This window comes from Schistocerca serialis, chromosome 4 (genome assembly GCF_023864345.2).
Source record: "Schistocerca serialis cubense isolate TAMUIC-IGC-003099 chromosome 4, iqSchSeri2.2, whole genome shotgun sequence".
In the NCBI taxonomy this organism is placed as follows: Eukaryota; Metazoa; Arthropoda; class Insecta; order Orthoptera; family Acrididae; genus Schistocerca; species Schistocerca serialis.
Window position 1 is genome coordinate 20,025,206 of NC_064641.1, and position 17,781 is coordinate 20,042,986.

Consider the following 17,781-nt stretch of genomic DNA (forward strand, 5'->3'; position numbering starts at 1 on the left):
AGCGTTACGGAGATGTTTAATAAACTCAAGTGGCAGACTCTGCACGAGAGGCGCTCTGCATCGCGGTGTAGCTTGCTCGCCAGGTTTCGAGAGGGTGCATTTCTGGATGAGGTATCGAATATATTGCTTCCCCCTACTTATACCTCCCGAGGAGATTACGAATGTAAAATTAGAGAGATTCGAGCGCACACGGAGGCTTTCAGACAGTCGTTCTTCCCGCGAACCATACGCGACTGGAACAGAAAAGGGAGGTAATGACAGTGGCACGTAAAGTGCCCTCCGCCACACACCGTTGGGTGGCTTGCAGAGTATAAATGTAGATGTAGATGTAGATAAACTTGAACTACCGTAGTAGGCATGGGCTTCGTGTCTATCTTGGCCACAATAATGCGTTCACTATGCTGTTTGCAGTAGCTTACCCGCACTCCTATTTTTTTTATTCATTATTAAACCTACTCCTGCGTTACCCCTATTTGATTTTGTATTTATAACCCTGTATTCACCTGACCAAAAGTCTTGTTCCTCCTGCCACCGAACTTCACTAATTCCCTCTATATCTAACTTTAACCTATCCATTTCCCTTTTTAAATGTTCTAACCTACCTGCCCGATTAAGGGATCTGACATTCCACGCTCCGATCCGTAGAACGCCAGTTTTCTTTCTCCTGCTAATGATGTCCTCTTGAGTAGTCCTCACCCGGAGATCCGAATGGGGGACTATTTTACCTCCGGAATATTTTACCCAAGAGGACACCATCATCATTTATCCATACAGTAAAGCTGCATGCCCTCGGGAAAAATTACGGCTGTAGTTTCCCCTTGCTTTCAGCCGTTTGCAGTACCAGCACAACAAGGCCGTTTTGGTTAGTGTTACAGGGCCAGATCAGTCAATCTTCCAGACTGTTGCCCCTGCAACTACTGAAAAGGCTGCTGCCCCTCTTCAGGAACCACATGTTTGTCTGGCCTCTCAACAGATACCCCTCCGTTGTGGTTGCACCTACAGTACGATCATCTGTATCATTGAGGCACGCAAGCCTACCCACGAATGGCAAGGTCCATGGTTCATGGGGGTAGGTATTTCATGATACCTTTGTGAATATATTTGAAAACAGTTCCCCTAAGAAAACAGTGAAATATAATCGTAAGAAACTATATAAAAAGCCATGGCTTACTAAAGGGATAAAAATATCTTGTAAACAGAAAACGGAAACGTATCTTACAGCTAGGAGTAGTAGTGATCCCAAAACAGTGAAACATTATAAAAACTACTACATTGTATTAACAAAAGTTATTAAAAAGTCCAGAAGTATGTGCATTATGTCTGAGATTAGCACATCTGATAATAAAATTAAAACAATTTGGAATATTTTGAAAAGGGGAACAGGGCAACCGAGAGTACAGGAAGACAGACTGTATTTCCATCAAACACAACAAGAAGTCAGAAGCGGAAAACATTTTTAATAATCATTTTCAGTGTTGTAGAGAAAATAGGATCCAGCTATTCATTAGAAAATGCAAGGCAGTATATGGAAGAGGCAGTACCTATGCAATTTGATAAAATTGAAATTCAACCCACCTCTCCTACTGAAATTAGGAAAATAATAAATTCACTCAAAATAAAAGCTCACATGGAATTGATGGCATTTGCAACAGAGTACTTAAAGCTTGTTCCCAGCAAATCAGTAGGATTCTCAGCCACATATGTAGTAGCTCACTGAAACAGGGCATTTTTCCAGATAGCGTATTTCAATATGCAATTTTTAAACCATTGCATAAAAAAGGGGATAGATCTGATGCTAACAACTACCGCCAATCTCACTTCTGACAGCTTTATCCAAAATTCTTGAAAAAATAATGTATTCAAGAGTAGCATCACATACTTGTAGAAATGAAGTACTAACAAAATGTCAGTTTGGTTTTCAGAAAGTCTTTTCAACAGAAAATGCTATATATGCTTTCACTGATCAAATATGAAATGCATTGAATAACCGAACATCAGCCATCGGGATATTTTGTGATCCCTCAAAGGCTTTTGATTGAGTGAAACATGAAATTCTTCTAGATAAGCTTAAGTATTGTGGTATGAGTGTGACAGTGCACAAATGGTTTGATTCATACTTAACTGGAAAAATGCAAAAGATTGAAATTAACAAAACAGATAAGTCTGCAAAAATCAGCAAAGCCCTCCAATTGGGGAGGTACCAAGAATGGTGTCTCACAGGGTTCAGTCTTGGGTCCCTTATTGTTCTTAATACATATTAACGGCTGGCCACTCTATATTCATGAAGATGCAAAGCTAGTTCTTTTTGCTGATGATACAAGTATAGTAATCACACCCAAGAAGCAAGAATCAGCTGAGGAAATTGCAAATAATGTCTCTCAGAAAATTATTAAGTGGTTCTCTGCAAATGGACTCTCACTAAATTTTGAGAAAACACAGTTTATAAAATTCTGTACAGTAAATGGCATAACACCATTGATAAATATAGACTATGAACGGTAGTCTGTTGCTAAGGCAGAATACTCAAAATTTCTGGGTGTGTGTACTGATGAGAAATTGAATTTGAAGAAACACATTTACGATCTGCTGAAACGGTTAGGTTCAGCTACTTATGCTATTAGGATTATTGCAAACTTTGGTGATAAGCATATCAGTAAATTAGCCTACTATGCCTATTTTCATTCACTGCTTTCAAATGGCATCATATTTTGGGGCAATTCGTCATTAAGAGAGAAAGTATTCATTGCACAAAAGTGTGTAATCAGATAATAGCTGGAGCCCACCCAAGATCACCTTGCAGACACTTATGTAAGGAACTTTGGATACTCACAGTACCTTCGCAATACATATATTCCGTTATGAAATTTGTCATTAATAACCCACTGCAATTCAAAAATAGCAGCGACGTGCGTAGCTACAACACTAGAAGAAAGGATGATATTCACTGCTCTGGATTAAATCTCACTTTGGCACAGAAAGGGATAAATTAAACTGCCACAAAAATCTTTGGTCATTTGCCAAATAATATTAAAAGTCTGACAGATAGCCAACCAACATTTAAAAGCAAATTAAAAGAATTTCTGAATGACAACTCCTTCTACTCAATAGATGAATTCTTAGATATGAAGTAGTAACTGTAAAAAAATTATTAATTATTTTGTGTAAAGAAAATTATTGTTAAAGTTACACATTCCACATCATTACTAAATGTCGTATTCGTGATCTATATGACCCATTTGTCCAAAGTACTTTGGACTGCTTCCATACTATGCCTGTTGTGACTCAAATTTGCTAAACGACAGATTTCTTCAACCAAAAATTGTTTCCCACTGTGATTTAAATGAAGGCCATGGCTGGTATGCATGGATCTAACATACTTACATTTATCAAGTTCACATACAGAAATTTTGTACTCCTTTTTGCCTGCTTTACTTACAAACAAACGTCTCAAAAAAGAGATCGACAGGAAGTGCAAAATGGCTATGCAGGGATGACTATAGAACAAATGTGAGGATGTAGAGGCATATCTCACTAGGGATAAGATAGATACTGCCTACAGGAAAATTAGAGAGACCTTTGGAGAAAAGAGAACCACTTGTATGAATATCAAGAGCTCAGATGGAAACCCAGTTCTAAGCAAAGAAGGGAAAGCAGAAAGGTGGAAGGAATATATAGAGGGTCTATACAAACTCCTCCATTGCCAGTCCCACGCCCGGGGTCCCATCTTGCAATTCATGGGGAAGGAGGAGGGGGAGGAGTAACAGCTTTGCAAAATAACCTGGGTACATCTGGCTCCGGATGGTAGCACCCAGTTAGGGCCCCTACGTAGGGTTACAGGTGAATCCCGGCCAATGGTCTCGAAGGTGGAAGAGGAACGTCACTTCCCAACGGCAGAGAGAGCAGAATGGCCACTGAAACATATCAGGTAGCGGCTGTACTCCATGTTAGGGGTGGCTACCAAAGGTGTCTGTATCCCCACACATCTTCTGGGTCTAACAACTTCAGTTGCATAACTGGATGGACACGAGCCATCCCATCAAAAAAAAATTTTTTAGGTCATGGAATGGATCGCACTATGGAATTGAGCCGCGCCCTCCAACCAGGGATGAAGTTGCTCATGCCATAAGTGATCTAAAGAATAATAAGGCAACTGGAGAAGATGGTATAGCAGCCGAGATGATAAAGTTGGGAGGCAACAAAGCAATAGACAACATGACCAACACAATCCACCAAGTCCGGAGAACAAAGAAGTTGGCAGAAGGATGGAAGAATGCAATTGTAGTACCAATACATAAGAAGGGGGACAAGAGAGATGCAAACTACAGAGGAATATCGCTACCAGAGGTCGGATACAAAATGGTTGGTTGGTTGGTTGGTTGATTTGGGGAAGGAGACCAGACAGCATGGTCATCGGTCTCATCGGATTAGGGAAGGATGGGGAAGGAAGTCGGCCGTGCCCTTTCAAAGGAACCATCCCGGCATTTGCCTGGAGTGATTTAGGGAAATCACGGAAAACCTAAATCAGGATGGTCGGACGCGGGATTGAACCGTCGTCCTCCCGAATGCGAGTCCAGTGCCTAACCACTGCGCCACCTGGCTCAAGAGAGTAGAACGACAGGTAGAAAGTACAGTTGGTGACTACCAAGTGGGATTCAGGAAGGGAAGAGGTTATATACAACAAATATTTATCCTGAAGCAACTGATCGAACATAGGGCCTTAAAAAAACAAAAAGACAGTAATAACCTTTGTGGACTTCACAAAGGCATATGACTCTATCGACAGGCAGACTCTTGTTAGGATCCTGAAGAATAGAGGACTTGATGGAACTACACAAGATCTCATAAAAGAAATTCTGACAGACAAAAAAGCAAGGGTGAGATTCAGATGAGCACTGTCAGAAGAATTTGAGATCAAGGCTGTTGTTAAACAAGGAGATGGCTTGTCACCACTGTTGTTCAATATAGCACTGGACAAAGTGATCAGGCAGTGGAGAGCAATACACGACGACATGGGAATACCAAAGACCCATGTGGGGGACAAAAAGGACAGCAGGGCTCATGCGGACTGCCTAGCCTTTGCAGACAACATAGCAATAGTAAGTGAGACGGAAGAAGACTCAAAGACACAACTCGACAACTTAAGTAAGGTAGCCAGAAAGATGGGACTGAGAATAGCCTATAACAAGACAAAGACATTAAACACCACTGCAGACTGGGAAACACCGGAAGGCACTGTTCAAATGGTGGAAAAATTTAAATACCTAGGAGAATTTTTAACAGGAAGGAACAGGAGCATGTAGGGAATAACAGAGAGGATAAAGAAGATGAGGTCAGCCTCCTGTATGACAAGAGAGTGTTACAATAAAAAGAATATATTCACAGAAGCAAAGATAAGCCACTACAAGGCAACAGTGTGGAATGCAGTATTATATGCAGCTGAGACAATGACACTAGGAAGAAATGGGGAAGAAAAACTAGAGAAAGAACAGGGAAAAATACTGAGAAAAATACTAGGTTGGTTGGTTGGTTGTTTGGGGGAAGAGACCAAACTGCGAGGTCAACAGTCTCATCGGATTAGGGAAGGATGGGGAAGGAAGTCGGCCGTGCCCTTTCAAAGGAACCATCCCGGCATTTGCCTGGAGCGATTTAAAAAATACTAGGTCCCAAAAGAGGTGGAGAGAGGTGAATGCAAAGACCTAGGGAAGAATTGTACCGGAAGTTGAGAACAATATCTGGGGAAATCAGACTCAAAAGGGCAAGGTTTGCTGGACATGTAGTTGGGATGAGTACGGACAGAATGACAAAGAGAGTGTGGGAAACAACAGGGAGGACAAGGGGAAAGACAGAACAAAGTGGGTTGTTAAACTTCAGAAGGACTGGTTGGAATTGGGGATCAAGGTCGAAGGAAAGGAAAATTGGAGGAACAAATATAAACCGACCAATATGCTGGAGATCAGTGACAGAGAAGAATACAGGAAAAGATTAGAGTGTCACCACTGGAGCCGATAGGAGAAAAGGACACTGAGGATCTCGGAAGAAGAGCGGGAGAGAAGAAGAGAAAGAATGAAAAGGTTCTGGGAGAAGAAGAGGAAAATGCAGTCCATGAAGGGGCTACCCGTGGTCCTACAGAGGCCATAATGCAAGAAGAAGAAGAAAAGGGTCCAAGAAGAAGAAGAAGAAGAAGAAGAACAGGGTCTATACAAGGGTGATGTATTTGAGGACAAAATTATGGAAATGGAAGAGGATGTAGATGAAGATGATTGGATACGATACTGCTTGAAGATTTTGACAGAGCACTGAACGACCTAAGTCGAAACAAGACCTCGGGAGTAGACAACATTCCATTAGAACTACTCTACCATCTGGTGAACAAGATGTATGAGACAGGGGAAATACCCTCAGACTTCAAGAAAAATGTAATAATTCCAATCCCAAAGAAAGCAGCTGTTAACAAATGTGAAAATTACCGAACTATCAGTTTTGTAAGACACAGCTGCAAAATACTAATGCGAATTCTTTACAGACAAATGGAAAAACTGGTAGAAACTGACCTCAGGGAAGATCAGTTTGGATTCTGTAGAAATGTTGGAACACATGAGGCAATACTGACCCTACGACTTATCTTAGAAGATAGATTAAGGAAACACAAACCTACGTTTCTAGCATTTGTAGACTTAGAGAAAGCTTTTGACAATGTTGACTGGAATACTCTCTTTCAAACTCTGAAGGTTGCAGGGGTCAAATGCAGGGAGCGAAAGGCTATTTACAATTTGTACAGAAACCAGATGGAAGTTATAAGAGTCGGGGGGCATGAAAGGGAAGCAGTGGTTGGGAAGCGAGTGAGACAGGGGTGTAGCCTGTCCTCGATGTTATTGGTTCAAAAATGGTTAAAATGGCTCTGAGCACTATGAGATTTAACATCTGAGGTCATCAGTCCCCTAGAACTTAGAACTACTTAAACCTAACTAACCTAAGGACATCACAACACATCCATGCGTGAGGCAGGATTCGAACCTGCGACCATAGCAGTCCCGCAGTTCCAGACTGAAGTGCCTAGAACCGCTTGGCCACGCTGGCCGGCCAATGTTATTGGATCTGTGTATTGAGCAAGCAGTAAAGGAAACAAAAGAAAAATTCGGAGTAGGCATTAAAATCCATGGAGAAGAAAAAAAACACTTTGAGGTTCGCTGGCGACATTGTAATTCTGTCAGAGACAGCAAAGGACCTGGAAGAGCAGCTGAATGGAATGGAGTCTCTTGAAAGGAGGATATAAGATGATCATCAACAAAAGCAAAACGAGGATAATGGAATGTAGTCTAATTAAGTTGGGTGATGCTGAGGGAATTAGATTAGGTAATGAGACACTTAAAGCAGTAAATGAGTTTTGCTATTTGGGGAGTAAAATAACTGATAATGGTCGTAGTAGAGAGGATATAAAATGTAGACTGGCAGTGGCAAGGAAAGCGTTTCTGAAGAAGAGAAATTTGTTAACATCGAGTATAGATTTAAGTGTCAGGAAGTCTTTTCTGAAAGTATTTGTGTGGAGTGTAGCTATGTATGAAAGTGAAACATGGACAATAAATAGTTTAGACAAAAAGAGAATAGAAGCTTTCAAAATGTGGTGCTACAGAAGGATGCTGGAGATTAGATGGGTAGACCACATAACTAATGAGGAGGTATTGAATAGAATTGGGGAGAAGAGAAATTTGTGGCACGACTTGACTAGAAGAAGGGATCAGTTGGTAGGACATATTCTGAGGCATAAAGGAATCACGAATTTAGTATTGGGGGGCAGCATGGAGGGTAAAAATTGTAGAGGGAGACCAAGAGATGAATACACTAAACAGATTCAGAAGGATGTAAGTTGCAGTAGGTACTGGGAGACCTGCATCAAACCAGTCTATGGACTGAAGAACACAACAACAACATGATATTCTAATGATCATTCATCCAGATATACGCTATAAACGTTTTTAATGTATCTAATATATTTATTTATTTATTTAATATATGAAATTTGAAATGTTACCAAAAGGCTCAAAATGTTCTACTCCAACTTTTACTGACACTATAATAAACTTTCAAACAGGTATACACTGTACATTATTCCAGTTTTAAATGGCAGTTCCAGCCGGAGTGGCCGTGCGGTTCTAGGCGCTATAGTCTGGAGCCGAGCGACCGCTACGGTCGCAGGTTCGAATCCTGCCTCGGGCATGGATGTGTGTGATGTCCTTAGGTTAGTTAGGTTTAATTAGTTCTAAGTTCTAGGCAACTGATGACCTCAGAAGTTAAGTCGCATGGTGCTCAGAGCCATTAGCCAAATGACAGTGTACAGGTTTTCTATTAAAGATGAATGTGAGAAATAAAATGCCACACTGCTGCAAAATTTGCGGTTTGGATTTATTTCTTGCAGTGCTTCAACTATGAAAGGAGAGCATGTAAAACATTAGACAAACTGTTTCTCTTATATTTATTCTCTGTCCTTACACATATTCTCAAACAAAAATTGTATACACAGTGACGTGCTGTTTGTTTTCTCCCTCACCATTGGTGTTACAGAAAACAGGAAAGTTGTATTAACGCTTACCAGCTTAGGACTAGAATACTACTACAGAATCTAAATCATCCAAACCTTTGCAATCCTACCTATTCACAGATTAAAACTATGTGAAAACTACCATTGAAGCTACTTCCCTCACAGATCCAGAAGGGAGACAGAGGGAAGGGCGTAAATGGATATAGAAAGTAGGCAGAGGGAATGAGGAGGAGATGCACACGGAAAGAGGGGAGGAGGTGAGAGGCAGAGAGAAAAGGGGAGGGGGGATTTGATTATGTATATCCAATTCTCATATGTATTTAGCAGTTGTGAAGCATTGCCGAGTTGATTAGTTTGTAACAGTTATTGGAAATCCAAATAGCCTATACTGCAGGTGTATAGGACTGATCAACAAATAAACCAAAAAGAAGACAGAAGAATTTATATGGAGTTCAGTTGTGTTATTTTTCCCCTTAGTCAGTTTTCCTATTTATATATTATGTACATTTACTAACTTTAGTACAAGTCACTTCCAGCTGCTTGCATACCATACAGCCTCGATTTTCTCTTGTGTTGTTTCTAAGCCTTCACTATTCTTCAATCGCGGGCTAACATCCCAAACATGTTTGGGCTCACATGCTGTTCCTCTTCATCAAAATGTCTTGGCTCAAACTCTTCTAGGGCTTGAACCACATGTGTCGCATTACATGCCTAAATTAGACACTTGTGATCCTTTGGTTAAATTGTCTGGCTGATGGCAAGTTTGCGAAATACAAAGTTAACATAACATGTAATAACAGTAATAATCCTCCCTCCATGAACCATGGGCCTTGCCGTTGGTGGGGAGGCTCGCATGCCTCAGCGATACAGATAGCCGTACTGTAGGTGCAACCACAACGGAGGGGTATCAGTTGAGAGGCCAGACAAACGTGTGGTTCCTGAAGAGGGGCAGCAGCCTTTTCAGTAGTTGCAAGGGCAACAGTCTGGATGATTGACTGATCTGGCCTTGTAACAATAACCAAAACGGCCTTGCTGTGCTGGTACTGCGAACGGCTGAAAGCAAGGGGAAACTACGGCCGTAATTATTCCCGAGGGCATGCAGCTTTACTGTATGATTAAATGATGATGGCGTCCTCTTGGGTAAAATATTCCGGAGGTAAAATAGTCCCCCATTCGGATCTCCGGGCAGGGACTACTCAAGAGGATGTCGTTATCAGAAGAAAGAGAACTCATGTTCTACGGATTGGAGCGTGGAACGTCAGATCCCTTTATCGGGCAGGTAGGTTAGAAAATTTAAAAAGGGAAATGGATAGGTTAAAGTTAGATATAGTGGGAATTAGTGAAGTTCGGTGGCAGGAGGAACAAGACTTCTGGTCAGGTGACTACAGGGTTATAAACACAAAATCAAATAGGGGTAATGCAGGAGTAGGTTTAATAATGAATAGCAAATAGGAATGTGGGTAAGCTACTACAAACAGCATAGTGAACGCATTATTGTGGCCAAGACAGATACGAAGCCCACACCTACTACAGTAGTGCAAGTTTATATGCCAATTAGCTCTGCAGATGACGAAGAAATTGAAGAAATGTATGATGAGATAAAAGAAATTATTAAGATAGTGAAGGTGACGAAAATTTAATAGTCATGGGTGACTGGAATTCGAGAGTAGGAAAAGGGAGAGAAGGAAACATAGTGGGTGAATATGGATTGAGGGAGAGAAATGAAAGAGGAAGCAGTCTGGTAGAATATTGCACAGAGCATAACTTAATCATAGCTAACACTTGGTTTAAGAATCATGAAAGAAGGTTGTATACATGGAAAAAACCTGCAGATACTAAAAGGTATCAGATAGATTATATAATGGTAAGACAGAGATTTAGGAACCAGGTTTTAAATTGTATGACATTTCCAGGGGCAGATGTGGACTCTGACCACAACCTATTGGTTATGACCTGTAGATTAAAACTGAAGAAACTTCAAAAAGGAGGGAACTTAAGGAGATGGGACCTGGATAAACTGAAAGAACCAGAGGTTGTACAGAGTTTCAGGGAGAGCATAAGGGAACAATTGACAGGAATGGGGGAAAGAAATACAGTAGAAGAAGAATGGGTAGCTTTGAGGGATGAAGTAGTGAAGGCAGCAGAGGATCAAGTAGGTAAAAAGACGAGGGCTAGTAGAAATCCTTGGGTAACAGAAGAAATATTGAATTTAATTGATGAAAGGAGAAAATATAAAAATGCAGTAAATGAAGCAGGCAAAAAGGAATACAAACGTCTCAAAAATGAGATCGACAGGAAGTGCAAAATGGCTAAGCAGGGATGGCTAGAGGACAAATGTAAGGATGTACAGGCTTATCTCACTAGGGGTAAGATAGATACTGCCTACAGGAAAATTAAAGAGACCTTTGGAGATAAGAGAACCACTTGTATGAACATCAAGAGCTTAGATGAAAATGCAGTTCTAAGCAAAGAAGGGAAAGCAGACAGGTGGCAGGAGTATATAGAGGGTCTATACAAGGACGATGTACTTGAGGACAATATTAAGGAAATGGAAGAGGATGTAGATGAAGATGAAATGGGAGATACGATACTGCGTGAAGAGTTTGACAGAGCACTGAAAGACCTGAGTCGAAACAAGGCCCCCGGAGTAGACAACATTCCATTGGAACTACTGACGGCCTTGGGAGAGCCAGTCCTGACAAAACTCTACCATCTGGTGAGCAAGATGTATGAAACAGGCGAAATACCCTCAGACTTCAAGAAGAATATAATAATTCCAATCCCAAAGAAAGCAGGTGTTGACAGATGTGAAAATTACTGAACAGTCAGTTTAATAAGCCACAGCTGCAAAATACTAACACGAATTCTTTACAGACGAATGGAAAAACTTGTACAAGCCGACCTCGGGGATGATCAGTTTGGATTCCGTAGAAATACTGGAACACGTGAGGCAATACTGACCTTACGACTTATCTTAGAAGAAAGATTAAGGAAAGGCAAACCTACGTTTCTAGCATTTGTAGACTTAGAGAAAGCTTTTGACAATATTGACTGGAATACTCTCTTTCAAATTTTGAAGGTGGCAGGGGTAAAATACAGGAAGCGAAAGGCTATTTACAATTTGTACAGAAAGCAGATGGCAGTTATACGAGTCGGGGGACATGAAAGGGAAGCAGTTGTTGGGAAGGGAGTAAGACAGGGTTGTAGCCTCTCCCCGATGTTATTCAATCTGTATATTGAGCAAGCAGTAAAGGAAACAAAAGAAAAACTCAGAGTAGGTATTAAAATCCATGGAGAAGAAATAAAAACTTTGAGGTTCGCCGATGACATTGTAATTCTGTCAGAGACAGCAAAGGACTTGGAAGAGCAGTTGAACGGAATGGATAGCGTCTTGAAAGGAGGATATAAGATGAACATCAACAAAAGCAAATCGAGGATAATGGAATGTAGTCGAATTAAGTCGGGTGATGCTGAGGGAATTAGATGAGGAGATGAGACACTTAAAGTAGTAAAGGAGTTTTGCTATTTGGGGAGCAAAATAACTGATGATGGACGAAGTAGAGAGGATATAAAATGTAGACTGGCAGTGGCAAGGAAAGCGTTTCTGAAGAATAGAAATTTGTTAACATTGAGTATAGATTTAAGTGTCAGGAAGCCATTTCTGAAAGTATTTGTATGGAGTGTAGCCATGTATGGAAGTGAAACATGGACGATAAATAGTTTTATACAAGAAGAGAATAGAAGCTTTCGAAATGTGGTGCTACAGAAGAATGCTGAAGATTAGATGGGTAGATCACATAACTAATGAGGAAGTATTGAATAGGATTGGGGAGAAGAGAAGTTTGTGGCACAACTTGACCAGAAGAAGGGATCGGTTGGTAGGACATGTTCTGAGGCATCAAGGGATCACCAATTTAGTATTGGAGGGCAGTGTGGAGGGTAAAAATCGTAGAGGGAGACCAAGAGATGAATACACTAAGCAGATTCAGAAGGATGTAGGTTGCAGTAGGTACTGGGAGATGAAGAAGCTTGCACAGGATAGAGTAGCATGGAGAACTGCATCAAACCAGTCTCAGGACTGAACACCACCACCACAACAACAACAACAACAACAACAACAACAGTAATAATAATATTGGGAACTAAATTAACGACCCATAAACGATGTAGGCCACACAGTTGCGATTTGTTTAGAATAATGTTTATTCAGAAAGCAAACTCATAGCAAAAGTGGTCGTATTTAGAGTTACTGTTAGACTTGAGCGCATATCCATTTGACACAGTTCAATCATTCACAACCTCATCGCAAAACAAGTCCAAAACTCCATCTCAATATTTACACAAAAAGTTAGATTTCACCCAGGTGTGCAGCCATTCACCACTCAAAGACTATGTCCCACAATACGACACAATGCGAAATTTTCTAAGTTATTTCACTTCCTAGCTGCATAAAGACCAACTGTCCGCTTTCATGTCTCAATCCGAACTGCACCCTTTGATGTCTCGACCAGAACTGTCCGCTTTCACGTCTGCACCAGCACTGTCCCTCCGCCTGTCGCTGGCCGCACTTCCCACGTGCCAAACATACTCATTCAACTGACTAGGGCAGTTCCCTTTCCTGAAGCCGTCCATCTGATTGGCTACAGCTTATTCCACATTATACATTTACATTTTAACGTACCACATTCAAATAATCAAAGCTTGACCACTTTCACATTGTAAATAAAGTAACAATAATATCAATTACATAATAAACATTTAATTCTTTTACATAAAACCAATACAATTTCCTTCTTAACTTTGAATGGCATGGCCAGTAGCCTTGCACCAATGTGCTTTCTGATAAATAAATACTGAACAAAAGTAACTATTATGCAGTAAGCTTTACAGCAGATATTCTGTTACCTAATGGTTCAGTACGGTGTCATGCTGTCATTGTTCAATGTGTTTTGTGTGGAGGAAATGATGATCTGATGCTTAACTGTAAATACTGATAATTTAAATTTACTATATCTGTTAAACAAATAAACTTACACGGTTGATATTCACATCATTTGTCGTTTTAATGATGTGCTTCTCTATGAAATGTCGATCATTAAGATTGTGCAAAGCATTCAGATTTTAGCATTCAGGTCTTTGTTACAAAACTTGTTGATTTCACTTTAACAGTAAATCCTAAACTATTATAGATAAATCAACATTCGAGTTTTATTGGGATCACCATGAAATTTTATGGAGGATGGCAGATTAAAATTACTGTGGCTTGATTCCCTGCATTACTACAGAATCTTCAGTAGATAATTTGCCAGTTTACATTACTTACATTATCCTCTAAATTTTCGGAACATTATTAACAATCTTCTCTGGCTAATACTGTAGCAAACTGCTCATAAAGAGTGAATTAAACTTCATTTTCCACAACTACATCCACATTGCCGTGAATTCAATGCCAGTTCTGAGTCAGTTCCTCAATATACATTTTAAATGGGATTGGATCGGAACACAGCCTTGTCTTAGTCCTTTTGTTATGAGAAATTTCGAAGAAACTTTGACACAAAATCTGTAAAGTTTGCTAGCTCGTACCTGCAATAATTTAATATTGTTCTCACTTGTTTCAGGCCTGGAACTTACAGACATCAAGCACCGCTCTGTTATCAACCGCTACGCATCCTGTAGCATGGCCCTTGGAATGATGCTTGCTGGTCTGGTGTCTTGGGCACTGCCCAACTGGAACTATTTCATGTCATTTGCAGCCATCAGTTGTTTTACCCTGTTCTTCTTCTTCAGGTGATGCATATAAAATGAAAGGTGTGAAGGTGTACTTGTTTTTTAATACAATGACGATAAAAATGTGTGCAGTTTATGTGTGTGTCAGCGAATATTGTTTGGAAGCGGCAGTTCATCAGGAGACTGATTTTCAAGAGCAAAGATTGCATAACAATCTGACACAAAGCACAAAACCACATGAATGGCCAGTCGGCTCACTTCAGAGACCTTTATTGTTGCTGTTCACAACACACTGGAATAGTACAATGGTTAAAATGCAGCTGCATTATCGTGAACTTGGTATTACTGTTGCACTGTGATCAGAAACAATCTGAACAGCTGGTCAGGTTATTGGAGGTTAGGTCGTGCCAAGAAATAACTGTTACAAATAAATAAATAAATAAAATAAACTGATAAGTTGTGCAATTTCTGAGTTAATTGTCATTGAAGTTAGACAATCAGACCATTAAGTGCACAAATTCAAGTGGCCTGGCGGAGACAGAGCCACCAAATGTGTGCCTCATTTGGTTTCCTAAAACCGAACAAGGCAGCAGTACAAACATTGGAAATGGGATGGTAGTAAGGACTGAACCTGAGCCAAAGGCTGTGCAATCTCATGCACTGTTATCTAAGCTATGAGAATAATGACACTAATCGTGTCTGGTAGGCCACATGAATTTACGTGCACAATTGCCTAATTGACTAACTTCAATGCTAATTTATTCAGAAACAATGCGACATATTGAATTTTTTTCTTAACAACTATTACTCAGCACAGCCCACACTGCAAAACTCTCACAAGCTTTTCAGACTTTCTTGCCACCACTAACTTGCTTAATACAATTCAAATGTCAGCAAGAGTGCAGTTGAGTTCTGGAGTTGAATGAGAATACAAGAAATGGAGCAGGATTCAAACTCACCCATTAGTTCCATGAATCAGACGTCATGTAACAGCAGGCTGAGCAACACAGCACAGTAGACAAAACTTGTATGACACATAGATAAACTCTTGATGTACGTTAATAAAAAACACCAACAAAACATGCAATTATAAAACCCATAAGCAACATGCTAAAAACCCTCATAGGCTGCAAAATGCAAACTCTTAGTTTCAATAAAGGTGGTGTGGGGGGGGGGACTCTGCTTATAATGAGGTTTAAATTAATTAATTAAACTTTAAAACTACATTTTGGTAATCTGATTGCATAAATCTGTGGGAAACAAAATCTTATGAAAAACCTGAAAATAATCACTAAACTCGCTCTCTCTCTCTCTCTCTCTCTCTCTCTCTCTCTCTCTCTCTCACACACACACACACACACACACATTTATAGTAAATCAGTGTTTGTGATTTAGTTACTGCAGCAGATATTCTAACTAACATACTGTGTTACATCTAGCTGTTTCCTAAAAGAGGAGTAGCAGTATTTATTATCTGCATTTGTTGTAAAAGGAAGAAAGGAAGATTGGATTAACGGCACTTCGACATTGAGGTCATTTGAGACAAGCTCGGATTGTATCAAGGATGGGAAGCAAATCAGCTGTGCCCTTTCAAAGAAATCATCCAGACATTTGCCTTAAGCAGTTAAGGGAAATCAGGGAAAACCTAAATCTAAACGGCCAGATGCTGGTTTGCATTTATTGTGAATTAACTCTGTTTTCGAGTTTGCTAACAACTGTAGGCAACCTCAAAACGTTTTAGATACTAGTAATTTTTAACACAGGTTTTTGTGTTGCCTTAAAAGAAATTTTGTTTTGGGTATTTGCTTCAATTCTTACAGGAAATTCACACAAGTTTTTAGCTCAACAGATTAAAAGATAATCAGCAGACTTAATTTAAAGTTGTTTGTTCACTGCCAAAATGCAGCCCCACTGTGAATGCTGCTCTCAAACATGGGATGTCTTGGCTGACATTCATAAACAGCTGGAAACAGCGCTGACTACTGTCAAATGATTGGCGGCTGCTGTGAATCACTGTGATGGAAGAGCTCCCGAGATTTGTGTACCTGTGCTACCGGTAGCAGAGCTACCTCAAGTACTATCCTTTCCTGTGGATCCTGTCTCCTCTGCAGAAAGCACAGGATCTGTGATTACTCATCCATTTGACTGAGAGTGGCCTGTCAACAGTAGATCTAGGCATCCTGTGGAGGGTGGACGGAAACCATGGAGGACTCAGGGTGTTGTACTGGTCCCTCTAACCAATAAGTTTGAGGTGCTGTCTTTCACTGAAACTGAGTCAGTGGTACTCGCTTCACCTGTCTGGTGTCAAGAGCAGGCAAACATGAAAGGGTAGGGGTCTATTAATCACTGGCAATTCAAATGTATGATGGATGATGGTGATCCTTAAGGGAATGGTAGCAAGAGATAGGAAAAGACACCAAGTGCCTCAGTGTGTATGCCTGGGGGCCTCATTGAACATGTTGAAGAGGCTATTTCAACAGCCACTGAGGGAACAGGGTGCAACCAACTGCAGACTGTGACACACATTGCAACAAATAATGCCTGTCGTCTGGACTCTGAGTTCATTCTTGGGTCATTCCAGCGACTGACTGAGAAGATTGGGGAGACCAGCCTTGCACATGGTGTTTCAATGAAGCTCACAATTTGCAGCATTGTCGCCCGAACTGATCGTTGCCCTTTGGTTCTGAGTTGAGTCAAAGAACAGAAGCCGAGACTTCAGAGGTTCTGTGGCAAGCTAGGCTGCAACATGGGGTTGAGAATTGTAGGGTCCCCCTAAATGGGTCAGGTGTGCACTACACATCAGAGGTTGCTACTCAGGTACCTGACTGTGTTTGGGCTGAACACAAGGGTTTTCTAGATTAGGCAACTCTCCATTCAATACAGATGATGATAGTAGCAGGATTCATGGAAGTATCAGTGTAAGATCGAAAGAAATGCCTCCCACAGCTGAGAGTATTAAAATCCTAATGGTAAACTGCCAAAGCATTCACAACAAGGTGCCTGTGTTTGAAGTGCTCTTGAAGAGCCGTGAAGCTCTACTTGTCGCAATAGACAAGAAACTGCAGTCCAGCAAGGTAGAAACTGAAACTGCATCCGAGATTGTTTCGGCAAGGCTCAGTATTAGGGCTGGGCATAATATGATAACTCCATCCTTCTATCACCCAGTATCAGGGCTGGGCATAATATGATAACTGCATCCTTCTATCACCCACGAAACTCGTTTCCTGATGTACTGAAAAGTTAGAGAAAACCTCAGTTCACTTCTACAGAAGTTCCCCAATCATACTATAATCATCGATGGAGACTTTAATCATATAACAATTAACTGGGTAAATTATAGTTTTGTTAGTGGTGGTCGTGATGAGACATCCTGCGAAACATTACTAAATGCCTTCTCTGAAGACTTCCTAGAAAAGACAGTTAGGAACCCCACTCATGGGGAAATGTATTGGATCTACTGGCAACAAACAGACCTGACCTCCTTAAGGCTGTCCACATCAAAATTGGTATCAGTGACC

General features: G+C 40.6%; 1 protein-coding gene across 1 annotated transcript in view; it reads left to right on the top strand.

The window, feature by feature from the left end:
• The window catches only part of LOC126473679 (solute carrier family 22 member 7-like), a 184,623-nt gene that overhangs the window by 91,212 nt on the left and 75,630 nt on the right, over window positions 1–17,781 (top strand). Inside the window, exon 5 of the mRNA XM_050100914.1 lies at window positions 14,155–14,323. Within this exon, the coding sequence (XP_049956871.1) occupies window positions 14,155–14,323 (169 nt within the window). The remainder of the gene's footprint in view (window positions 1–14,154; window positions 14,324–17,781) is intronic.